Consider the following 27,569-nt stretch of genomic DNA (forward strand, 5'->3'; position numbering starts at 1 on the left):
TACCTACATCTCATCCATCCATCCCTCTGCAGGTCTGGCTACCATGGGTGGATTCCATGGCAGTGACCCTGCTGGGCCAAGACAGGGCAGTGAATGAAGGAGGGGCCAGGCTCCTGCACTCCCGAGGTCAGCCTAACAGCAAAAGCATAACAGGGCTGAACTCCGATGTCACCCCTAGAAAAAAAAAGACATCACCAGAAACTATTTGCACAAAATTTCAAAACCATGTCGTCTTCTCAGGAAAACTAATAAACTCTTGGGAAAGTTTTTATATTTCCCAGAAACTGAGTCTCAGGGACATGCCTATCTTCCCAGCTAATAAAGGAAGATGGGACTGGGGAGGCTGGCACTGTGTTGAATAGATCAGAACTTGGGAAAAGGCCTGTGGCTGAGTAACTGCCCACTAAGTCAGCTTCTAGGCCAGTGACCCTGGAATAGGTCTAATTAGCAGACTACAGTCACATACTTTCACCACAAATCTGGTGGTTCTTTGGGCTTGAAGGCAGAGATCACAGACACAATACCCACTCCTTAGTAGAGCTCAGCCCAGCACCTGACTGTACCCTCAAAACTATGGTGCAGCTGGACTCTGGCCACTTTGTACTTTTGGCCTCCCTAGTGGGTGTTCATTTGTTGCCACCCACTTATAGCCACTGGCACTGCCCTGCTTGGGGCAGGAGAAGAGGACAGGCTAGCTAACCAGAGGCTCTTCTTAGGCTACTTGCCACTCAGTGCCTACAGAAGGCAGCATGCTCAATAAGCACTCACAACCTGTGGAGTTGGAGGTCAGGTTCTTAGTGCTCACAGCATCCTTGGCTGCCCTTGCTTAGGTGAAGAATGAATGATCTGAATAGATGTCAGGCCATTTAATTTCATAAAAGCAGATCTCAAACCAGCACATATGAACACTCATAGAGGAGGAGGAACTCAATTACCTTACCCTACCTCCTTACCCCCTACCACCTCTTATGGTTGAGCTGGACTTAGTGACTTTTTCCCAATATCTAAAGAAAAGAAAAATCGTAAAGGTACAGTAGGAAGCCTGAAGGCACCACCTAAACCAAGTGATTTAACATCAATGGTGTCATGTGGATGTCACACACTCCCAACAGGATGCAAAGAGTGCTTCACCTTATGGTATTCACCAAAACCTATATCCCCACCCAGTACGTAACCATGAGACAAATGTCAGATAACTAAAATTGGAGGACATGCTACAGGATCCCCCTGGCCAGAACTCAAGTCAAGGTCATGGAAAAAAAGGACTCAAAAACTCACAAATAAGTAGGTACTAAAGAGAGACAATGACTAAACAAAATGTGCAATACTGGACTGCATCCTAGAACAGAAAGAGGACATTAATAGAAAAACTGATGAAATCCAAATAATGTCAAAATGTCAATTTCCTAGTTTTGACACACATACCACAGTTTTGTAAGATGTTAGCCCTGGTGAAAGGTATATATGAGCTCATATCTTTGTCAATTTTTCTGTAAGTCTAAAATTATTCCAAATTTTTAAATGTTTTTAACAAAAAAATTGCAATAGATCCCAGGTCTTTGAGAATATGTATGATCAAAACCCTGTTATGAGGGGCAAAAAGGAGTATAGTCTTTTTTGTATTTTCTAATTTATCTGTAACCTGTATCACTTCTGTAAAAAGAAATTAAAGCTTTTTGGTTTTACTTTTTCATGGTCTAGGGATAAAACCTAGGGTTTCACACAAGCGAAGCTAGTGTTCTACCACTGAGCTCCATTCCCAGCCCTAAAGTTGTTTTTATTAAAATCAACTAGCCATGGGTATCCTCATCAATACCTGCCAGACCCAATCAGCCCAGTATCTAAGTACTGGGTAGAAAGTCAGGGGGTCACAACAGGAGGCTTTGGCAGCACTGTAACAAGGGGGCTCCCTTCCCTGAGGGTGCTGGATCTTTAGGTTGGGTGCACTAGGATTCAGAGTAATTTTTTTCTTTTTTTTGGGGGGGGAGGGGGGAGTTACACCAGGGATTGAACTTGGGAGCACTCAACTGCTGAGCCACATCCCCAGCCCTATTTTGTATTTTATTTAAAGATAGGATCTCTAACTCCTCACCATTGCTGAGGCTAGCTAGCTTTGAACTCACCATCCTCCTGCCTCATCCTCCTGCCTCATCCTCCTGAGCCACTGGGATTACAGGTGTGTGCCACCACACCCAGCTCTCAAAGCAATTTCTTAGGAGCTCAATTAACTGATTCAGGTCTGATCCATCCCTAGGCAGGGCATTGCAGAGGAGGAAGTGGCTCCTGCTCATGGTGATCAAGATCTAATTATAGAAAACAGCAATGAGAAGATTTGAAAATTTTTTTCTTTCTGCCTAGAGTGGAGATTGTGGCCCTTGGAAATGAGGACCCAACCCAAGGAGGGGGAGGAAGGAGGGTTTGGGCTCTCCCCTGGCCAGAAGACAGGTATACTTCTATTTTAAGAAAGGCTTTATATGAAAATTGCAGATTACCAAATAGGTAATTCATCCTAGGATCCCAGAACAGGGGACTTTTTCTCACTGTAGGAATAGCTATTGGGCCCAGCAGGTTGAAGCATGAGCCTCTGACATGCCAGTCTCCAGATTAGCACTTGGGCTCCTCATCTCCCTATTGACATCCACTCCTGCCATTGCATCCCTGGTTCTCTGATGTGCTCCAAGGAGACCTTCCTACATTTGTCATCCACATCAATATTATGGGCAGATGTGTGTTCAACTTCTCAGAACAGATGTGGGGAGTTCTTCAGGAATTTAACTGGAGCAGAGACAGATGCCTAGAACATATAATTTAATAAAACTTCCTTAGGTTTTCAGGGAGCTGGGACCAAAGCATTCTCAGGGAGTTATGATAGTTGACCTTGATCATGTCTGAGAAACTTTTAAATGTTTTACATTACTGGCTTCCCTCCCCGCAGTTCATCTTGGCAAGCCAAACAATCACTGAATTGTTTCCGTGGAAACACAAAACTGTAATTTGTATTACCAGAATCAAAATAGAAGCAAGGCAGATTGAAGAATAAATAGGAGCTTTGGAACCTGCAAACTGCAAGTTTAAATTACAGCACAAAGAATATGAGAATCTGGGCCCATCTAAGTCTATGAAGATCCCATGGTCATATCCCACCAGTATGTCAAAGTCACTATAAACCAACTTTATTATAAGCAGATTGATAAAATTCGTAAACAAGTAAATACTTAAGGTAGGAGTTCGTCTGTAGAGGCTCCTAGAAAGGAAAAGCTGAAGGGCTGGAGGGGAAGGCTGAGGAAGAAATGACACAACAAGGAAAGAGGACAAGGAACAAGGACAGGAATAAGACAAGAATGAAGCCCAGTAGGGGCAGAGAGGGAGACAGTTGAGAGCTGGAAACTATAACCTCGACCTCAGCCTATCCAAATGTCACATGGATCTGTTCTAGACCCAGAACTCTTGCCAGGTAAGTACCAGGACACTTTTAGCATGCCTTTTTCTGTATGCTAGAAAGATAGCACCACTGGGCACTGGAACCTATATTCTCATCTCCGAGTCTCAGGATTCCTCTTGCTCTGCCTCCTGCTCCCCTCAGTTGGAGAATGGCCAACCTGCCCTGGCTTGGTGGCATTCTCCTGGACTCTTTCAATCCCAGAGAAGATTCCAAAGGGGTCAGGAGAGCAGACAGTATGGGGGCCTATCCTTTATCTTTGTACCCTGGAATAAACCAATAGAACAGCAACACCATCCTGCTGCCAGTGGACTTGTGAGCCGCTAACATTCCAGAAAGACTGATGAAGAGGATTTGCAAAAGGGGCCTAACTCAGGTCAATCTCACTTGGCTAGGCACCTGTCTGTTGTCAGAATGATACTGCTCTGAGTTACAAGATGCTTAATATGGTAGCAAAAAACAATGAAAGAGTCATGCAAAAAAGGGGATGCTTGGGAAGCCAGTGCACCTGATCATAGATAATTATTGAAAAGGCTGTGTTGTGTCATCCTGAGACCATTTTAGGTTCTGGCAGTTTGCTTTCTCCTTGGAATTGGTGGGAGAACATTAATATTTAGGTTCTAGCTAAATATTTACAGAAGGAACAAAATTTTACTCAGGAAATCTGACAATGGATCCCAACCCTAGTGTGGAAGGACTCTGTCCTAGGCTGTCTGGAAAAGACTGATTTGATCAAGAATTTTGGCCTAAGGCCTGGTATGAAGAAATTTCAAAACTACCCAAACTTTGTAGGACTCAGTTCACTAATATTTTTGAGGGCAGGGAAGCCATTATGTTCTGGATATTTGGGTGAGAGAAGTTATTAGGAGAGAGAAATGGACATCTTGCAGAAGACCCCTCATCAGGAGACCTTTGGAAGCTTCCAGAGGCAAACAAGAAACGCTGGGCGTGGTGGTGCATGCCTGTAATCCCAGCAATTAGGGAGGCTGAGGCAGAGGATCATGAGTTCAAACAGCCTCAGAAACTTAGCAAGGCCCTAAGCAATTCAATAAGAGATGGGGATGTGGCTCAATGGTCAAGTGCCCCTGAGTTCAATCCCTGGCACCAAAAACAGACAAAAACACAGAAAAGGGGAACTGCAAACAAATGCTATAGAAAGGCTGCACTTTTCAAGGAACTGTTTGCATAAGTACTTATTAAGTGTGTACTAGTGTCAGGCACTCTCCTGAATACTGGGGACACAGCAGGGACAGGGAAGATACTGCTCTTGCTTCTGGAGTTAATATTCTTGTGCAAGGCAAATGAAACGCAAATACACAAATTAACACATAATTTCAGATGGCACACTGAGACAAAACAGTGTAATGGGAGGTGAGTAGGGAGGTCATGAACAGTTTTTCTGTGGATGACATTTAAATTGATCCTAGAATGTCAATCAGGTGCTGCAGTTAGCTTCATTTTCATTCTTGGTTGTACATGCAGTTGTAACAAAGGGAGGAGCCTGTGGGAGGCTCTCAGGCTCTGGCCCATAGACCGCCCACCTACCACCTCCACCTATGTAGCTAGAAGCATATGAAGAGCCAAAAAATGATGCATGCTCCAGGGACATGCCTGGGCTGTGTCACGCTCACCAAGTCTGGCAGGAATCACAGAAGTTAATTAAGAAGAAAAAAAGGCCTTAGGAATAAAATTAAGAAACAGAATATCCTTTCCTGATGATCAGCAAAGACAGTGTAATTTTAATTAACCTAGCTTTGTTAGGATATAAGTTTATTGCTCATCCTACAAAAACACCTAACTTGTGGAACACTGAATCACTCCGAACTTTGACTTCATTACACCAAGTGAAATACTTCTGAAGAAATACAGAGTATCATAACTCATAGCAGAATCAAAGAACAGAGTATCCTTCTTTGGCATTTTCAAGTTAGACCCTTCAAGAAGGCCACTGTTGCTGGGCATGGTGACAGAGGCCTGTAATCCCAGCTACTGCAGAGACTAAGGCAGGATTGCAAATTTGAAGGCCAGTTTTGGCAATTTAGCAAGACAGTCTCAAAAAATACAAAAGGCTGGGGATGTAGCTCAGTAGTAGAGAACACCTGGGTCCAATTTTGCAGTACTGGGTGGGGGCAGAAGGACCACAGTCAAAAATACTGATGGTGTTCTCTCATTAGGGTCTCAACTTTAAATTAAAATGACTATATATTAAACTGTTCAATTTAGAGTATAGGGCCCTCTTAACACTTAATAGGCACCTGTAGTCACTCTGGGAATTGATGAAACTTGGTGTGGCTGGACTTCTTCCTCCCATACTTTCTTTGCACTAGCAATGAAAATCATCAGGGGAGGCAATGGAATCCACAGAGGGCGGGTGAGCAGACAGCCAATGTAGCCACAGGAAGAAGAAGCCAGGGCAGCTTGAGGCAGAACCCATACCTGAACTTCTTGGCCTCAGAAAATTACTGTGATTGACCATGGGTCCCAGTACAGACCACAGGAGGCCCTTGGTCTGAAAATGAGAGTGAGAACAGCTTAGACTGGTGTCTGACACCCATGCCAAGGGTGTCTGTCACAGGCAAATTCAACTCCTCCAAATTTTTATGGGACACACCTCCCTGAAAATAAAGAATAAAAAATCAAGAATGACTGCTTTCTGAAACAGTCTTTTGGCAACTCAGTCTGCAACCCAGTGGCCCCGGTGTCACTGAGTTAGGGTTAGGGTTTAAGGTTAGTGTCATTTACACTGGGGCCACTGAGTTGTATTGGAAATGTACAAATCTTTGAAATTTTTCATCCCATGAGGATTTTCACTTTCTTAGAAAATAGGATAAAAAACCAGTTTGAATGGGGTGTTTATTCAAATCATCTATGAGAGCCTTAGAAAATAAAAATATGGTATCTTGTCAATTTGTTTTCTTAAACTTTAGAAAAAATTGAACTGGGGGGTCAGTTCAATAAACTTAATGAAAAAAATACATACTTTTTAAAGGTTTTATATTTTTTATTACAAAAGAAACACGGAAGAAAATCTCATGTATGTGGCTTAGAACTATAGTGCTCTGAACAGTAGTTTTGTGCATATTACCTCTCTTTCATTGGCAGCCTTAATACTGTTCAGCAGAAGACTGACTTAGTGTGTCCTGAATAATATGCCCACTGGTTAAACAATGAAAATTCTAACAAAACTAGACCAAGATAGAAAAAAATCCCAAGGTCTGGAAAGGTATTGATCATGTGCAGGCAATATTTTGAAGATGATAAATATGATGTTTGGGAGTCATGTTGCCACAGTACCAGTTTCATGAGAGCCCCTCTGCTATACAATATTCAAGGAAGCTCTCCCCACTTTCACCAAGTACCCTCTCTCCCAATGCCCCCACCACCAGGCCGTTATTTCATATTTATCACCACTGGAGACCACTGTCTCCACATTTCATTCCAATAATTAAGATGCATTTGTCTTTTAGGCCCTTGTCGTAGGCAACATCTGATACCCAGAGAGTTGATCCTACCCCTGCCTCCCACTGAGCCCTTCCTAGCAAGGCCTCTCACCCTATCAACCAGTCAAGAATTCTCCAATTTGTCTTTCTACCTGAGCTCAATAAACCAACTGAAGTCACTGTTGGATGGTCAGAAGTCATCATCACTGCTATCAAAACCCAGGTCATAGAGCAAATTCTTCCCTGTCTCCTTGCATGGAGGAGACTCTGAATTTCCAAGGTTGAGGTCACTGAACCAGCGCATTTGGTGGTCCCCCTGGGAGCTACTGGAATGCAGATCTTTGTTTCGGGAAGAACATTCAGGAAACTTTGAGAGGCTCCCTTGCACTGCTGGTGCTATTTTACTGGACTTGACAGTTCCTCCCAGAACATGGCAGACTGATTTTGTGGAGCTTCTGGGACCCCGCAGATGCAGAGGCTGAGCAAGGGGTTCCTGCTGCTCCGTAGGGGGAATTCGTTCATCAGAAACTGGAGACTGGGGATTCTGATATTTATAATTGAAAATACAGGTCTTACTTGGGGTTTGTTCTCTCTTCCTTGCAAACCTGCCTCTCTGGGTTTTCCTGGTCGGCTGCCTTTTGCATTTCCTCCCTCTTTCTACAGTCCTGCCTTTCTGTTCAGTTTCCAACTGTTCACTAGGGGCACAAGAGAATATGCTTTTTGCTTGATATTCTGGGCAGAGATTCTTAATGCTCATTGCAAAGTTGTGTAAATCCAGGGATATGAGCTGTGAAGTTCCTTGGTGAAGCAGGTCACTGTCACCAAGAACTTTATGGCCTGGGATTCTGGAGCCATGGTTCTTGGAATCTGCTTTAGTAATTGCCCAATTTTTGCAATTAGTCTGTACTGACTTGTCCTTTACATGCTCATTTCCTTTACAAGGCCAAAGGGCTGGCAGTGCAACCTCTTTCTGGAGAGCATCACCCTTTGCTCCCTCACCCATGATACCAAATTCCCTAGTCACTAGGGAGCCTGTACTTGGGTTTCCTGCAGCAGTGTGAGCCTGGGCCTGCCACATAACCAGCTCCTCAGAGGCATATTTTTCCTGCCTGGTGAAATTGAGGCTCTGGGTCAGACTTGGTGAAGTCTGAGAAGTGTTGTCTTTCACATGCTCAAGTATCTGAGGCACCAAGATCAATCTCTTCAGTTCTGCTAGGATACTGGGCACATTCAGTTGGTCTAGCTGTTCACACAGTTGCTGGAAGTCCTTACTCTGCTGGGCAACTAAAACTTCCAGGTTCTCCAGGTTGGATTTCATTTCTATAAACTCTGCTTGTCTCTGGAGAAAAGCAGTGAGAAAAAGAGAGTGATGGAATATAAGTCAGAGTGCACAATAAAATGTGAGAACAAACCACTGGACAAAGTCATGTCCCTTTCAGGGTTCCTCACAGGGTAAGGATAACTATACTCTGGAGCAGGGTCCTGGGCCCTACATCCTACCAAGGAACCCTGGGGAAGGAAAATAGCCTATACCCAAGTTCTTTTCTAATAGGCTTGTACAGACCTCTGGTCTTTGCTGAAATTTCACAACTTTTTTTTTTTTTTTTTTTTTTTTTTTTTTAGTTTTTAGTTGTAGCCACATCCCCAGACCTATTTTGTATTTTACATAAAAACAAATGAATAAAATACCTTTATTTTATTTATTTGTTTTTATGTGGTGCTGAGGATTGAACCCAGAGCCTTGCATGTGCTAGGCGAGTATTCTACTTCTGAGCCACAACCCCAGCCCAAAATTTCACAACTTTAAAGGTAATTCTCTGAGTCTTAGTGAAAAGGTTGGGGTTTATACTTACAGTTTCAAATTTCTTCTGTATCTCAAGAATAGCTTGCTCCACATTGCTTTTCTCTTGCACTGCCTCAAATATCAGGTCACTCTGGGACCGTGCAGTATCTTGCACTAAATACAAAAAAATGACAATTCACCACATGACAACTGTGATATTCACCTCCTGCCCACACTGACATGGACTATTGAACCTTCTCTTCTAGCACTCAGGAGACTCTGTTCTAGAACAGAGTGCTTTCTTCACAGCCTCTATTTCCCTCCTTCCCTGAGAAGATTCTAGCCTGGATTGGCATCTACAGAGGACCCTGAGAATCTGATGCCCTTGGGCCCTGTCATGAGAGTGGGGTTTTTGTTTGTTTGTTTGTTTGTTTTGTGGTGCTGGGGATAGAACTCAGAGCACTTGCTCTATCAATGAACTACACCCCCAGCCCAAGAATGATGTTTATAGAATAAACATATTATCCTGCCCCCTCTGACATTGGTTCAATTGCATTCTACTGGCCACTGAACAAAATCCAAATTTTTCTTTTTTTTTTTTTTTTGTGGTACTAAGGATTAAACCCATGGATGCTCTACAACATAACTGCCCCCCCACACCGCCTTTTTTAAAGAGAACTTTTTTTTTTTAACTTGTAGATGGACACAGTATGTTTATTTTATTTTTTTATGTGGTGCTGAGGATTGAACCCAGTGCCTCACACAGACCAGGCAAATGTTCTACCACTAAGCTATAATCCCAGACCCATAACTGCCCTTTTTATTTTGAGATAGGTTCTAAGTTGCTGAGGCTGGCCTGAAACTTGTGATCCTTCTGCCTCAGCCTCCCAAGTTACTGGAATTATGGGCATGTGCCACAGTGCTTGGCAGTTCAGATCTTTAAACTGGCTAACAAGGGCTTACTTCTCCTTCCCCATTTCTTATCTTTGGCCTTCCCTCAGCTTGGAGTATTCTTACTTGTATCTCTGTCACTTCCCTCTTCCCTACAACTACCATCTTAGTCCAACTAATTCCTTTTCTGGTAATAGGCAGACTAGTCAAATTTAGGGATGAAATAAGACTTCCCTAAGGTATTTCTATTTTACCTAAAGTATTAAATCATGGAGGAAAGAATGGCACCAACAGTAAAAAAGAGCATGTTCCAAAAGCATTACCATGAATTCAGCATGACTAAAGCATGGTGAGCATGGGACCAAGTAGCCTGAGTGGAGGCAGGCCACAGCTGGACAGAAGGGTATTTGTGCCATGTCAAGATTTGTGGACTTGATTCTAAGACTGATAACCTGATACAGTTAAGCAAAGAATTGGCATGATTGAATTGTCTCTCTCTCTTTTCGGTATTGGGGATTGAGCTCAGGAGCATTTGACCTCTGAGCCACATCCCCAGCCCTATTTTGTATTTTACTTAGAGACATAAAATACACTTAGCACCTCGCTGTTGCTGAGATTGGCTTTGAACTCTCCTGAGCCACTGGGATTACCGGTTTGTGCCACAGCACCAGCTTGCATTTGCTCTTTAAAAGGAGAACTGTTTCAGTGATTTGAATGATAAACTGCAGGGTGAAAGTGCAGAACAGAGATCAGAAATTACTTAAATAAAACCACAATCATGTTAAGAATATTAAAGTGAGATATAGCTCTGTTGGTAGAGTGCTTGCCTCACATGCAGAGTACTTGCCTAACATTGTCAACACCACAAAAAAAAAAAAAAAAAAAAAAGAGGGAGAGAGAGAAAGAAAGAATATTAAAGCATAGAGTTTTGTATTTATATCATAGAAATATGATTGAGTTTAGAAACAATCAGAAGTTTTCCACCCCACTCTGCATCCTGGGACACTTAACTGAGCCACACTTACAGCCCTTTTTTATTTTTTATTTTGAGACAGGATCTTGTTAAGTTGCTGAGGCTGGCATTGAACCTGCAATACTCCTGCTTAAGCCTCCCGAGCTGCTGAGATTATAGGTATGATCCACTGGCCAGATGTTCTTTTTAATCTTATTCAGGCACATTTCAAACTCTATTAGTAGAGAATAAAGAATTGTAATGGCTATTTCAAAACCCTTCTTTTAGATTTTTCTACTTTGGTAAACACACTGCAAATATTTTCAGTTCACATACATCTAAATGCGTACTAAGTACAATTTATAAATAACCAGGAATAGTATATAATATATTCTTTTTTTGTCTGCTCATAACTATCTAAAATGTTTCAAGATTCTTAACAAAATTTTTTCATTTTAGATGACTAAAAAACAATTTGGCAACATGAGAGTTCTTTAACTCTTCCCAATAAATGGAAGTACTCAGAAGTACATAAATCCTGTTTTCTTTCTTTGTTTCAGTGCTGGGGATACAACCCAGGACCCAGTGCCTGTGTAGGGTAGTTCTCTACCACTAAGTTACACTCCCAATGCTAGGCCCTGGGTTTTTTTTTTTTTTTTTTTTTAAGAGAGAGAGAGAAAGAATTTTTTTTTTTTTTTTTTTTTTTTTTAAAGAGAGAATGAGAGACAGAGAGGGAGAGAGAGAATTTTTTAATGTTTATTTTTATTTTTTTAGTTTTCGGTGGACACAACATCTTTGTTTTTTTTGTATGTGGTGCTGAAGATTGAACCCGGGCCGCACGTATGCCAGGCAAGTGCGCTACCGCTTGAGCCACATCCCCAGCCACGAGAGAGAATTTTTTAATATTTATTTTTTAGTTTTCGGCGGACACAACATCTGTATTTATATGTGGTGCTGAGGATCGAACCCAGCGCGCGCGCATGCCAGGCAAGCCCACTACCGCTTGAGCCACATCCCCAGCCCATAGGCCCTGGGTTTTAACTACAATTTTATTTTGTGTGTGTGTGTGTGTGTGTGTGTGTGTGTGTGTGTTTTACTGGGGATTCCTCTATCACTGAACTACATTCTCATCCCATTTTTTATTTTGAGACAGGTTCTCACTCAGTTGCTGAGGCTTGCCTCAACTCATGATCCTCCTGTCTAAGCCTCATGAGCCACAGGGGTTATAGACATGTGTCACCATGCTCAGCTCTAACTACAGTATTCACCTGTCTCTTGTCTCTTTATATCACTTATCAGTAAAGGGCAGGGATTTACCAAACAGTACCTAAATAAAAGTTTGTTTGTTTGTATGATACTGGGATTGAATCCAGAGCCATTTACCACTACATTACCCTTACCATTACTCATTACATTGCTAGGGCTGGCTTCAAACTGGCAATCCTCCTGCCTTCACCTCCTGAGTAGCTGCGATTATAGGTGTGAGATATTAAATAATGTACTATTTTTATCTTGCCATGTTGGAGATTGAATCCAGGTCCTTGTGTATGCTATACAACTATTTTACCACTGAGCTCTACCCCCAGTAACTAAATAAAAAAATCTTTGAAGTTCTAGTGACTTACTTCAGAGTTTCTCGTTGAAATAAAACATAATTCCCATCATAAAAGTAGGTTTACATTTCAGTTGTTTCATATTAGCATAAATTCTAGTTAGATTAATAATCTTAGTATAATTAAGTAAACTACCAAAAGGCAACAAGGGAAGTTGTGTATAACCCTGTAATAGGAAAGGCCTTTCTAACAAAGACATAAAACCCAAAGCCAAGAAAAAAAAAATGAGTTTTGTGTCATTGTTTATTCCTAGATACTATTTTCTGTGTTGGTTTTAAAATGGAATTTCCCCACATTATACTTTCCATTAAGTTCTTCCACTTTACTGAATTATCTTATGGTATATGGCACTGTTTTGGTTAATTATCAGAATAACAAGGAAAGATTAAAAAAGAATCAGACATTTCAACAATGAGTCTAGAATTTGATGACAATGAGCAATGTCTTAGAATTCTGAGGTTGAGGCAAGAGGATTGAAAGTTTGAGACCAGCCTAAGCAATTTAGAAACATCCTATCTCAAAATTTAAGAAGTGCTAGAGATGTAGCTCAGTGCTAGAGTGTTTGCCTAGCATGTATGAGGTTCTTGATTCAATTCCCAGTGGCACAGTAAAATAAAAATAAAATATAAAATTAAAAAGTAAAATAAAATGGGCTAGCAAAGTGTGGTGACACATGCCTGTAATCCCAGTGACTCAGGAGGCTGAGGCAGGAGGATTATAAGCTCAAGGCCAGGCTCAGCAATTTAGAGAGGCCATAAGCAGCTTAGCAATACCCTGTCTCAAAATAAAAAATAAAAGGGCTGGGGATGTGGCTCAGTGGTTAAGCACACCTGGTTCTTCAATCCCTAGTACCAGAAAAAAAAAAAAAAGAAAAAAAAAAAGGAGAGGGGGGTTGGCTAGGGATGAAACTCAGTGGTAGAGTGCTTTTCTAGAATTTAGTATATGTGAGGCCCTGCCTGGCTCAATCCCAGTACCACAAATAATAACAACAATATCCAAATAAACACAAGGAATTCAAATAGTAATAGAAGACATTTCAAACATGCAAGGTATCGTGTGCACCTTTTCTCAAAATGCTGCTGGGAGATGTGCATCATCAAAGCACAATACCCAGGAAAAAAAATGAATTCAAGACTGGAAGTGAAAAAGAAAAATGCAGTACACAGTAGTGCACACCTATAATCTCATCTACTTGGGAAGCTGAGGCAGGAGGATCATAAATTCAAAGCCAGCATGGGCAACTTATCAAGACCCTGTCTCAAAATAAAATAAAAAAGGACTCACTCATTAAGATTATAGCAATGAGAGGCTAGGGTTGTAGCTCAGTGGTAGAGCGCTCGTCTAGCACATGCAAGGCCCTGGGTTTGATCCTCAGATCACATAAAAATAAATAAATATAATAAAGGCATTGTGTCCAACTACATCTAAAAAATAAATATTAAAAAAAAAGATTACAGCAGTGAGCCAGGCGTGGTGGTGCACACCTATAATCCCAGTGGCTCTGAAGGCAGTGAGACGCTGTCTCTAAATAAAATACAAAATAGGGCTGGGAATGTGGCTCAGTGGTTGAGTGCCCCCTGAGTTTAATCCCTGATAAATTCCCTCCCCCCCCAAAAAAAAAGATTACAGCAATAGCTTGAAGGGGGGGTTGTTGATGCCTGGGACCAACATTTTGGAAGTGTATTATGAACACGATTTTGTTAAAAATCTTAGTGCATGAAGAAGTAAACAAATGAAGAATAAAAAATGATGCCTTAAACATAAATAAAAGGGTTAGAGATGTAGCTTTGTAGTAGAGTGCTTGCTTAGAATGTGAATGTGCTAGGTCTCTGAGTTCAATTCCTAGTATCAGAAAAACTAAACAAAAACCCCAACAACAAAAACTTTTCATTGGAAGTGGTGGCATTCACCTGTAGTCCCAGCAACCTAGAGGCTGAGGTAGGAAGATAACATCTATCCCTGGATTGAGTCAAAATTAGACAATCAGGGACTACAATTATGAGACAATTATGGGACAATGAAAAACCATTGGGCACAATAAACCATTAACCTTTATAGCATAGCATGTTCCTTCTCTACTCTTTGTACTCTTTTCCTAATCCCATCATGAGACCCTGATAAAACACAGAAGCAGAATGTTGGTACAAGATAAAATTGTTATGAGGGGAAAACCTAAATAAATGTCCTAGATTCACTTGCTCTTAGTCAACTTAAAAAGTCACTAATTTTGTAGGTCAGACAGCTGGGCAATACTTTAAATTAGTTTGCCACTAGTTTTTTTTTTTGTTGTTGTTGTTGTTGGGGAGGGGCAGGCAGCTACCAGGAATTGAACTCAGGGGCACTTGACCACTGAGCCACATTCCCAGCCCTATTTTGTATTTTGAGACAGGGTCTCACTGAGTTGCTTAGCACCTCGCTTTTGCTGGGGCTGGCTTTGAACTCATAATTCTCCTGTCTGAGCCTCCCGAACTGCTGAGATTATAGTCATGCACCACCGTGCCTGACATTCACATCAGTTTTGATGATATCTCTAACATGTCAGTTATGATGATGATAATGGTTCCTAGGTTACTTTTTAGGGATTTGAAGGCCACTTTTGCTGAAAAACACTGTTTTTTTTAATATTTATTTTTTAGTTGTAGTTGAACACAATACCTTTATTTTATTATTTTTATGTGGTGCTAAGGTTCAAACCCATATCCTTGCACATGCTAGGTGAGCACTCTGCTGCTGAGCCACAGCCTCAGCCCCAAGAACACCGTCTCTTAAGTTGAGCCTGCAGACATCTGATGGGAGAATAGTATGGGATTTCTGTATTCATGCTTTGTATGTCCCCTTTTTGGCTTTAACATTTGAGTCAGCCTCTACTTGGCTCTGCACATGGGTATGTTTCCTGTTGCAGCTGATATGAAAAAGCAACCTTGTGCTTTTTCAGGAGCTATATCAGCCCAAGTACCCAAAGTCTTTCAGCCCTAACATAAAGCTCAGATCAAGTCACAATGCCAGGATGTTTGCATAGAATGATGGCACCACCTATAAAGAGTCCTAGGACAATTCCATGATTGCTTATAGTCTAAATTTTGCATAAGAAGAAACATCTTTTGGAAACATGCTCCTTGCGACAAATCAATAAAAGCTTGTATCTCCTATCACAGAGTAGTCAGCTTCCTCATTGGTGCTGCTCACTTCAGTTGAAGCCCCAGTTACCCACTTATCTTGCCTATATATTCATGCTTGCTTTATTCAATTTCATTTCTATTGTCACTTAGCCAAAAGTTCCTATCTCCAGTATAAAAAATATTGAATGATCTTCCTACTGGAAATAACTGGGAGTGGAGAAAAGTTTTTTTTAATTATATAGTAATAATAATCACTATCATAATTTTGCTATATATATGCTTATGGGTTTTTTTTTTTTTTGGGAGGGGTTGTATTGGGGATTGAACTTGAACCTAGGGGCCACTTAACCACTGAGCCACAACACATCCCCAGCCCTTTTTTATATTTTATTTAGAGATGGGGTCTTGCTGAGTTGCTTAGGGCCTCATTAAGTTGCTGAGCCTGGCTTTGAACTCATGATCCTCCTGGCTCAGCCCCCTGAGATGCTGGAATTACAGGCATGTGCCACCATGCCTGACTGGTGTTATTTTTATGCAGGGAGGTAACAGCTTTGCATCAAAAATAAGGAACAATTCAATAATAAAATTACATCCAAATTCTTCAATTTAAAAAGAATATTTGAGAAAGCAAATTTCTCCTACTTCTCAACACAAGTACAATTCCATGTGTTGATCAATTAGAAAGAGACTGTATACTTATTTAGGTATGGAATTCCTGTTCTTAAACAAATATTTTCCAGCCAGGTGTGGTGACACACTCCTGTAATCCCAGTGGCCTCAGCAATTTAGTGAGACACTCAGAAATTTAGCAAGACTCCGTCTCTAAATAAAATACAAAAAAAAAAAAAAAAAAAGGGCTGTGAATGTGGCTCAGTGGTTAAGTACCCCTGGGTTCAACCCCTGGTACCAAAAAATAAAAACAAAAAACCCAGAAACACACAAAAATATTTTCCAGACATCCATGTAGGCATATGTAATTATCCTTCCCTAGAAGAGTTCCTAAATAGCAAGTTTTTGTTTTTTCTCAACAGTGGACATTACTGATCTTCACAAAAGCAGAGGATAAGAAAACCAAGCAAAGTGTTCAATTCTTGATTAAGGGCTCAGAAAGCATCTGTCATATATTTTGTCCTTGTTCCCAAGGAAACACATTTGGATTATTCTTTACTAGAGCTTTTGTATCAAGCTCATTACCTCCAGATTCTTTTTTTTTTTTTTTTTGGTTGATTGGACCTTTATTTTATTCATTTATTTATATGTGCTGAGAATTGAATCCAGTGCATGCTAGGCAAGCTCTTTACTACTGAGCCACAACCCCAGCCCAAATTTTATCCATTTTTAAGAAAATATTTAATTATGAAAATAACCCAAGGTCTTAGGATATGGCTCAGTGGTACAGTACTTGCCTATCATGTACAAAGACTTGAACTGGGTCTCTAGCACCACAAAACAAACAAAACAAAACCCTTCAAAACTACAGGGAGGGTGTGGTCACACATGCCTGCAATCCCAGTGACTCGGAAGGCTGAGGTAGGAGGATTACAAGTTTGAGGCCAGCCTCAGCAATTTAGCATGGTCCTATTAACAACTTAGAAAGACTCTGTCTCAAAATAAAAAATATAAAAGGGCTGGGGAGGTGGCTCAATGTCTGAGCACCCCTGGGTTCAATCCCCAGCACAACAAACAAATCATAAAAAAACCCTCAAATCCTTAACAATATATGTAAGCATATGATGATTCAGTCTCTTCCATGCAGACCTTAACCCAACTTCCTGGATTTAATTGAAGCAGTTTTGGGAATTTTATGTATTTTTCCATTGTATATATTATGAATCCTGACTCTGTGTGTGTGTGTGTGTGAGTGTGTGTGTGTGTGTTCTCTAGAAAACTCATGTCATTTCTGCTTTGACTATAAACATCAGGTATTTTTAGTTTTTGTGTAAAAATCCCATTTAAAATCCATTTCTATATTCTGGACCATATCTCTTTTTACATGTTAAGCATTTTAAAAAATTCATTTCTATTTTAGCAGCTTAAGTGCTCAATTGAGAGATGCAACTAGGAAAAAATTGTATTTGCACTGATGACAGCAATTTTTCTTTCACTCTCTAGTTCTGTTCTCCCTGCTGTGCTGCTGAGAGAAAGAGGAAAGATCTGGGAACCACCCTATATAACAGGAGACCCGTTAGTCCTCTTCCCTTTTGGGGGAAACATCTTTCCCAATTTTCACTGGCTGGATGCATCCCCCTGCAAATGTGTCCTGGAGCAAACTATGCACATGAATAGTACCTATCCATAACAGTGAACAGATATTTCTGTTTCATCATGTTCATATAAGTGGATCTTACCTTTCTGAACAATTTTTTTAAATATTTATTTTTTTAGTTGTAGTTGGACCCATTACTTTTATTTTATTTATTTTTATATGGTGCTGAGGATGGAAGCCAGGGACTCACATGTGCTAGGCGAGCGCCCTACCACGGAGCTACAACCCCAGCCCCTCTTAACAATTTTTTTATGGTTTGCTTGAAAAGGCTTTTTTCACAATGTAAAATTATAAAAATGCTGTCCACGTTTTCTTCTAGTTTCTTATGATTTAATCACCACACTTAACATATTGATTTATATATGAATTTTAATTTTTTTGATATCAGTTACTCCTTTTTACTTTCCTATTGATCATACAGATAATTAATTTTCAATAGAAGTAATACTATGCTCCACTTAACTGATCCACCTAAACTCAAAAGTAAAGTAGGGTAAATAATTTTATTATGTTGGTCCTTTGTATCCTCAGATGAAGAATTGAAGTTAGATTAGATGGCTTCAGTGACGCTTCTGTCTGGGCAGGCAGACTGTGACTGAGAAAAGACTTCATGATCTTACTCTATGAAGGCACGAGGCACATAACACAAGACAGCACTTCCACATAATAACTTTACTTCTCCTTTTCTTGATATGAGTACAGTGAGTGAGGGCCTGGCCACCATATGATAGAAGATTTATCTGATTGCTTTTCTATTGCTGAGTTGCTTAGGGCCTCACTAAGTTGCTGAAGCTGGCTTTTCTATGCCTGATCATTACTTACAAAAAAAAGAAAGAATAATTCTGAACAAGCTACCTGTGCCTATTTTCAAGAATGACCTGGATTTATATTTTTTCCCTTTTGATCTTTTTGTTTGTTCTTTGTGTTTGTATGTGTGTGTGTCGGGGGGTGTTGGAGATTGAACCCATGGCCTTGTGCATGCTAGGCAAGCATTCTACCACTGAGCTATACCCTCAGTCCCATGGCCTTCTAATTAATATGATGCCAATATATTTGTAGTTGTTTGCTCTTTCAGTGTTGGTCCTCCTGAGTCTTACCCTCTGAAAGTTAAGGAAGGAATAATTAAGGACCAAAGATCAGAATTCATTTCTAGTGTTTTCTGTTCTTAATCTCATATTGGGATCTTTGGCACTTCCATTTCTTTTTCTGGGACTTAAATACCACAATTTGCTGCAACTCTCCTTTTCATACTTCATATAGTTGTTTGTTTTGAAGACAGAGTCTTGCTAAATTATTTAGGACCTTGCTAAGTTGCTGAGGCTGGTCTCAAACTGGTCTCAAACTCCTGAGTAGCTGGAACATATAATTTTAAATGCAGAACAAAACAAGAATGCATTATGGTTTGCAAGAGTATCCCAAAGGCCCATGTGTTAAAAGCTTGGTTTCCAGTCTATGGCACAATTGGGAGGGGGTGGAACTTTTAGGAGGGGAGCCTAGAAGGAATAGGTCATCAGAAACATGCCCTTGAAGGAAGTCTGAGGAATTGGCTCTTCCCTGTCTCTTTCTTTGCTTCCCAACTATCATGAAGTAAACAAGCCCCTTCAACCACACGATTCCATTGTGGAACTGTGCCACCACAGGTCCAAAGCAACAGGGCCAAATGGGCTTAAGCCTCTGAAGTTGTGAGCCAAAATAAACCTTTCTTCCTATAAGTTGATTACTTCAGATATTTTATCCTAGCAACAGAAAGCTGACTAACAGAGTGCTTTTCTTAGCAACTTACAAATGAGTTATTCTATCACATTATACAAGGAAGCATCCTTAATTTGCTTCTGTTATCTGCCTTGCTATTTCTTATGGGGGTAACAGTCCTAGGGTTCCAGAACCAGTTTCCAATGTACAGTTGCCCTGTGTGTGGGATACCCAGGTTGGAAGCCAGAAGACAGAGTAGAGTTTCTTTGCAGTCAGATTGGGATTAATTTCCAAGCCACACAAAGGCATTGCTTTTTGTAAATCATAAGCAATTCATCTTATGGCATTTGAATAAGTTGATTTCAACTTGTTTCAAATAAAAAATAAACAGACAAATGCAAAAAAGATACAGAGGTACAGTCATCTATTTTCTATTTGTTTTAGAAATTAGTGGTTCTAGAGAAGTTTCTACTTAGGGAGAAATATGTATTCGTCTCCTATGCTTATAAGGTCCAGAGCAATGATTTCAATCACATTTAAATCACTAATTAAGGGAGCAGGGGTTTTTATAAACTGCAGCTAAAATTGAGAGTGATGCTGTGATTTACTAAAAGCAACTCTCACTGAAACCTAGGCAACAAGAAGGACAGCAGGTGACTGGAATATTTCTAACTCCTAAGTGGGTAGCGTCTCTATTGGTAGCACAGCCACCAATTCATCTGAGACTCAGGGAGGCTGCTGATTTACTTCAGGCAGTGAGATGAGAACCCTCTGTAGAGATACCTGCCCTGAGACAGCAGGGTTACCTGGTAAAGGATTAGTGCTTCACCAAAGGCATTGTGGGACCAAAGAGGTAGATCCCACTCCACTATGTGGAATGACACTCCTGGAAACCTGGCTAGGGTTAGAAAGTTCATGTTCACCATTTGCCGATGCCTTCTGCTGATAAATACAAACATGAGAGACTCACATGTCTTAGCCACATTCTCCAAAGAATCCAAAATAGATTGGCTTCTTGAACTGAGATGTTCCTCAGACTTTTCCACAGACGTCTGCAACTAAGAAACCCAAAATTAAGAAAACATTCACAGACTGTTGCCTTATTTTACTAACTTGGAGAATTGTCATTTAATGATCAATAAGGGTGCTTAAAAATTGTGATTCTACAAGAACTAAAGTCAAGACAGTATAGTTACTAAACTTCTTAAGATGTAAGATGCTCTAACTCCTTAAAATGTAGCTATACTTACCCTATGAATGCTTTCTCTGATCTGGGAAACAAAGTTGTATAGAGTCTCACTAGAATAGGAGAAAAATAAAAACAACAAAGCTTTGTGAAATATTGAAACAACATGCAACAGAATTGATTCCATGAATATGGCAGGTGTCCATCTAGTATAACATCAAAATACTGATCAGAGTTGGTGATTCAACCTGAGAAACTTCAGTGCCAGTTGGGGGGGGGGGAGGAGAATGTTAATTGTGACCATTTCCAAGGCAAATCATATTTTTATTTTTAAAATTAACAATATATATATATATCTATATCTATCTATATCTATATCTATATATCTATATATATATATATCTTAAATAAGAGTGAATTTTAGCAATAAAGTAGTTACTAGAGAAGGAAAGACCACCTTTCATTTTTACATCAACACTAGCTTCAGAAGTAGTGTTTTTTTTCTAGAAGTCCAAAATTCCTAAACACATCTTTGTCTTACCATTATGTTGACCAAAATAATGAAATTAATATACAGACAATTCTAGGGAAAATATTAATTTTCAATGAAAAAGAAATTATGACATATTTCTCAAATAAACATTCCATTCCTTTTTTTTCCAGTACTAAGGATTGAATCCAGGGTCTCACACATGCTAGGCAAGTGATCTACCACTGCGCTACATCCCCAACTCTTTTTATCTATCTATCTATCTATCTATCTATCTATCTATCTATTTTATTTTGACACAGGGTCTCATTAAGTTGCTCAGGCTGACTTCAAGCTTGCAACTTCCCTGCCTCAACCTCTTGAGTAGCTGGGATTATAAGGCATATGCCACCATGCCCTGCTAAATATCATATTCTTAAAAAGATGAAGACATAGACTGTCATTAATGAAATTCTACAGATTTTGCTTCTTTAATCTATAAAACACAAATAAAAAACAAATTTTGATATCCAAATATGACAACTCTTCATATTAATTCTGTTAGATATTCTGTAAGACCGACTTTTTTTTTTAAGTTGTTCATCAACTTTTATCCCATGTTAGGCAAGTGTTCTACCACTGAGCTACAACCTCAGCCCCAAGACTGACTTTTTAACAGAAGAATTTTCATGACTGGGAATGTAATTCAGTGGTACAGTACTTGACTACCAAGTGCAGGACCCTGAGTTCTATTCCCACCAAAAAAACCCCCAAAAATCTAGAACCATATTCTCCATGTGAGAAAGATTGGGACATTGCTTGAAAGCTTTAAAATGAAAAAAGTAAATTAAGAATTTAAGAAGTAAAAGTTGTTATATTATAAAAGCAGAGAACGAGAAAGAGTACATAGAAATTAGAAATTAAAAATAGCAGAGGGCTTGGGCTGTAGCTCGTTTTTTGAAAAAATAAATAAAATTGATAAACTCTTAACTACCCTAATGAAAAGAAGAAGAGAGAAAACTCAAATTACTAAAATTCATGATGAAAAAGGAAATATCACAATAAACACTATTGAAATACAGAAGATAATTAGAAACTATTTTGAAAATGTATACTCCAGTAAAATAGAAAATCCTAAAGACACTGACAAATTTCTAGTAACATATGATATGCTCAAACTTAATCAAAAGGACATACATAATTTAAACAGATTAATTTCAAGCAAGGAAATAGAAGAGTCCATCAAAAGCTTACCAACTAAGAAAAGCCAGGGACCAGATGGATTCTCAGCTGAGTTCTATAAGACCTTCAAAGAAGAATTAATACCAATACTCTTCAGGTTATTCCATGAAATAGAAAAGGAGGGAACCCTACCAAACTCATTCTGTAAGGCTAGTATCACTCTGATTCCAAAAGACACATCAAGGGGCTGGGGTTGTGGCTCAGTGGTACAGCACTCGCCTAGCATGAGGCTCTGGGTTCGATCCTCAGCACCACATAAAAATAAATAAATAAAATAAAGATATTGTGTCCAACTAAAGAAATAAATTAAAAAAAAAGACACATCAAGGAAAGAAAACTTCAGACCAATATCCCTGATGAACATAGTGCAAAAATTCCCAGTAAAATTCTGGAAAATGATATACAAAAACATATTAAAATGATAGTGCACCACAATCAAGTAGGGTTCATCCCAGGGATGCCAGATTGATTCAACATACAGAAATCAATAAACATAATTCATCACATCAGTAGACTTAAAGACAAGAATCATGATTATCTCAATAGATACTAGAAAGCATTTAACAAAATACAGCACCTCTTCATGTTCAAAACACTAGAAAAACTAGGGATAGTAGAAACAACATACCTCAACATTGTAAAAGCTATCTATGCTAAGCCCAAGGTCAACATCATTCTAAGTGAAGAAAAATTGAAAACATTCCCTCTAAAAACTGGTACAAGAGAGGGATATCCTCTTTCACCACTTCTATTCAACAGTCCTTGAAACTTTAGCTAGAGCAATCAGACAGATGAAAGAAATTAAAGGGATACAAACAGGAAAAGAACTCCAACTATCACTATTTGCTGATGACATGATTCTATATTTAGAAGATCCAAATAATTCCACAAGAAAACTTCTAGAACTAATAAATGAATTCAGCAAAGTAGCAGGATATAAAATCAATATCCACAAATCAAATGCATTTCTATACGTAAGTGATGAATCCTCTGCAAGAGAAATTAGAAAAACCACCCCATTCATTATGGCCTCAAAGAAAAAAAAAAAAAAAAAAAAAAAACCTTGGGAATCAATCTAACAAAAGAGGTGAAAAACCTCTACAATGAAAACTATAGAACACTAAAGAAAGAAATTGAAGAGACCTCAGAAGATGTAAAGATCTCCCATGCTCTTGGATAGGCAGAATTAATATAATCAAAATGGCCCTACTACCAAAACCGTTATACAGATTAAATTCAATTCCTTTAAAAATCCCAATGACAGGGCTGGGGATGTGGCTTAAGCGGTAGCGCACTTGCCTGGCATGTGCGGGGTGCTGGGTTAGATCCTCAGCACCACATAAAAATAAAATAAAGATGTTGTGTCCACCAAAAACTAAAAAATAAATATTAAAAAATTCTCTCTCTCTCTCTCTCTCTCTCTCAAAAAAAATTTTAAAAAATTCCAATGACTTTCTTCATAGAACCACAAAAAGCAATCATGAAATTCATTTGGAAAAATAAAAAGACCCAGAATAGCTAAGGCAGTCCTTAGCAAGAAGAGTGAAGCAGGAGGCATAACAATATCAGACCTTAAACTATATTACAGAGCAATTATAACAAAAATAGCATAGTATTTACCAAAATAGACATGTAGACCATTGGTAAAAAAGAGAAGACAGAGAGACAAACCCACATAAATATGGTTATTTCATACTAGACAAAGGTACTAAAAACATACATTGGAGAAAAGATAGCCTCTTCAACAAATGGTGCTGGGAAAACTGGAAATCCATATGTAGTAGAATGAAATTGAACTTCCGTCTCTTACCCTGCACAAAAATCAATTCAAAGTGGATTAATGACTTAGACACTAGAACAGAGACCCTGGGCCTAACAGAAGAAAAACTAGGCCCAAATCTTCATCATGTTGGCTTAGGATCTGACTTCCTAAAAAAGACTCCTAAAGCACAAGAAGTAAAATCAAGACTCAATAAATGGGATGGATTCAAACTCAAAAACTTCTTCTCAGCAAAAAAAAAAATAATAATAATAATCAGTAATGTGATGAGAGTGCCTACAAAATGGGAAAAAAAATCTTTGCCACACCCACCTCAGACAGAGCACTAATATCCAGGATATATAAAGGACTTAAAAACTGGGCCAGGGGCTGGGACTGTGGCTCTGCGGTAGATCGCTCGCCTAGCATGGGCGGGACCCTAGTTCAATCCTCAGCACCACATAAAAATAAAGGCATTGTGTTAAAAAAAAATGTTTTAAAAAAAGGAAAAAAAAGAAATCTTAAAAAAAAAAAAAAAAAAAAAAAAACTGGGCCAGAGTTGTGACTCAGTGGTAGAGTGCTTGCCTAGCATGCATGAGGTACAGTGTTTAATCCCTGGCACCACATAAAAAAAATAAATAAAATAAAGGTATTGTGTCCATCTACAACTAAAAAATATTTTTAAAATACCTCAAGAACATAATAGCAAAAAAACCAAATAACCCAATGAATAAATGGGTTAAGGAAATGAATAGACAATTTACAGAAGAAATATAATCAATCGACAAACATGAAAAAATGTTCATCATCTCTAACAATTAGAGAAATGCAAATCAAAACTAAGATTTCAATTCACTTATCAAGAATACAAGCAATAATAAGTGTTGGCTAGGATGTGGGGGAAAAGGTACACTCATACATTGTTGGTGGAACTGCAAATTGGTACAACTACTATAGAAAGCAGTATGGAGATAGATACCTCAGGAAATTTGGAATGAATTCATCATTTGACCCAGCTATCCCACTCCTTGGGTTTATACCCAAAAGACTTAAAATCAGCATACTACAGTGACTCTGCCACATCAATGTTTATGGCAGCTCAATTCACAATAGATAAACTATGGAACCAACCTAGATGCCCTTCAACAGATGAATGGATAAAGAAAATCCGGTGCATATACTCAGTGAAATATTATTCAGTCTTAAAGAAGAATAAAATTATGGCATTTGCAGGTAAACGGATGGAACTAGAGAATATCATGCTAAGTGAAATAAGCCAAACCCAAAAAAACAAAAGCTGAATGGTTTCTCTGATAAGTGGATGCTGATCCATAGTAGGGTCGGGGGTGGGGGATAGGAAAGAATGAAGGAACTTTGGTTTGTGTAGAGGGGAGTAAGGGGAGGGGTGGGTTATAGGGATGGGGAGGACAGTGGAAAGAAATGAACATTATTATCCTATTTATATGTGTAATTACACTACTGGAGTAACTCTGAACTAAGTACAGACTGAGGAATGAGAAGTTGTGCTCCATTTGTATAGTATATGTCAAAATGCATTCTACTATAACATAAATAAATTTAAAAAAAAAGAACAAGGCAGAGGTTATTTTGTTTGTTTGACTGATTGATTGATTGATTTTGGTACTGGAGATTGAACTCAGGGGCACTTAACCACTGAGTCACATCCCCAGCACCCCCCCCCTTTTTGAGTTTTTAATTTGAGATAGGGTCTCTCTGAGTTGATAAGGGCCTTACTGAATTGCTGAGGCTGACTTTGAACTCACGATCCTTCTGCCTCAGCCTCCCAGGTTTCTGGGGTTACATGCGTGGGCCATCATGCCTAGAATAAGAGTTATTTTGTATGTCAAGCTAAATAAGCTGAGAGATGTCCAGATAGCTTATGAAACGTTATTTATAGGTGTGTATATGAAGGTTTTTGTCTAAGGATTACATGTGAATTTGTAGGATGAGTACAGAAGATAACCCTTATCAATGTACATGGACATCATCTAATGTGTTGAAGGCCCAAATAGAACAGAAAGATAAAAGAAGGGCAAATTCACTCCTTCTTCTTGAGCTGGGATATCCATCTTGTTAGACATTAGAGCCCCCTGGTTGTCAGGCTTTCAAACTCCAGGACTTGTACCAGCAGCCACCACTCGCCTTCCTTCTCAGGCCTCCTGACTCAGATTGAGTTATACCTGTGGCTTTCCTGGTTCTCTAACGTGCAGATAGCAGATTATGGCACTTCTTGGCCTAGACAATCTCATGAGCCAATTCATATAATAAGTCAATCTCTGTAACTTTTTTTCTTTGTCTCTGTCTCTTCTTCTCTCTATATACATATAAATCTTATTGATTCTGTTTCTCTGGAGAACATTAATACATGCTATCATATTGAAATTTAATTCTTTGATTACTGACACTTCCTTTTGTTTCCCTCAGAAAAACACAAGTTGCCTTATTCACTTGAAAATGTTGCATACCTGTCACATTGATCTTTTGTCCTTTTGTTTTTCTCTTCAAACTGTGTCAAAAGACCTTTTGACTTTCCAACTGGCAAAGGAAGAGAAAATAGGTCTATATCTTTTGTATCTCCTGCAAAGAGCTGGGGTTTTGTCTGGTACTTTGTGAAAATACTAGGTTCACTCTGTTAAATGAACAAAAAAATCAATATAGCATTTCACACATAAAAATGCATAACATTCACTATTTTCTGTATAATTCAGAATCATATTTAAGTGCAAACCTTATTGCTAAAAACAATATAGCATGTAGCTTTTTTGAATTTCTGTGTCTAACAGGAAATTATATTTACAATAAAACAACTCTTTCTATTAATAGGGTTTCTACCTTACCAGCAAAAATATTTAAAATATCAGTTAAGATTGCTTTAAAATTAATTGCATAAATTTACAGGCAACAACAGAAAATTATTTATGCTATCTCTGAGATGATGTATTAAAGTTTTTAAATGAATAAGTTTAACTAGATTTGCTGATTTTATCTGCTAGTGAATTAAAATACCTATTGATAAGTTTGACATGGATTGGACAATGGTCATGATATCATATGGTGAACCATTTCCTGTATTCGAGGATTCAAGAGACTGTTTCCTCTCCTGGCTCTTATTCATTATCTTGCCCCTCAAAAATCCTCATTTTCTTCCTTCATCAATAATATAATGTAGCTGGGTGCAGATTACACACCTGTAATCCCAGTGGCTTGGGAGGCTGAGGCAGAAGGATCACAAGTTCAAAGCCAGCCTCAGCAACTTAGTGAGGCCCTGAACAACTCCATGAGACCCTGTCTCTAAATAATATATTAAAAAGGGCTGGGGATTTGGCTCAGTGGTTAAGTGCCCCAGGGTTCAATCCCCATTACCCCCCGCCCTCCCCCCCAAAAAATAAATGTAGTATAGTTGATTGAAATCCACAAAGTATGTGAAGTTTCTTTGGGAAAAGTCTATTTAATATAAAATTTATGTTACTTTATTCCTATTGTATGTAATTTTTTTTCTTACAAATTTTCACAAAAAAATTAGTGTGACTACACTTAGGAAATGTATGCAGTATAAGCCTTTTCCTAGAAGCAGTCAGGGACTAACAGTATTTTATATCATTTGGGTAAGAGAAGAAATTGCAAGTATTATTATTTTTTGTTCACTTCAGACCACCAAGTCAAATCAATAGTAGCTTTAAAAATGTATGATTCTACT

The 27,569-nt window shown here is 39.0% G+C and overlaps 1 protein-coding gene across 1 annotated transcript in view; it reads right to left on the minus strand.

Moving 5' to 3' along the window:
- Positions 1 to 6,489: 6,489 nt before the first annotated feature.
- The window catches only part of Iho1 (interactor of HORMAD1 1), a 55,343-nt gene continuing 34,263 nt past the window's right edge, over positions 6,490 to 27,569 (minus strand). The window contains exons 5-9 of the mRNA XM_076868900.2: positions 26,338 to 26,501; positions 20,446 to 20,494; positions 20,166 to 20,253; positions 8,733 to 8,836; positions 6,490 to 8,218 (exon numbers count right to left, since the gene is read on the minus strand). Of these exons, the coding sequence (XP_076725015.2) occupies positions 7,070 to 8,218; positions 8,733 to 8,836; positions 20,166 to 20,253; positions 20,446 to 20,494; positions 26,338 to 26,501 (1,554 nt within the window). The 3' untranslated portion in view covers positions 6,490 to 7,069. The remainder of the gene's footprint in view (positions 8,219 to 8,732; positions 8,837 to 20,165; positions 20,254 to 20,445; positions 20,495 to 26,337; positions 26,502 to 27,569) is intronic.

This window comes from Callospermophilus lateralis, chromosome 10 (genome assembly GCF_048772815.1).
Source record: "Callospermophilus lateralis isolate mCalLat2 chromosome 10, mCalLat2.hap1, whole genome shotgun sequence".
Taxonomy (NCBI): domain Eukaryota; kingdom Metazoa; phylum Chordata; class Mammalia; order Rodentia; family Sciuridae; genus Callospermophilus; species Callospermophilus lateralis.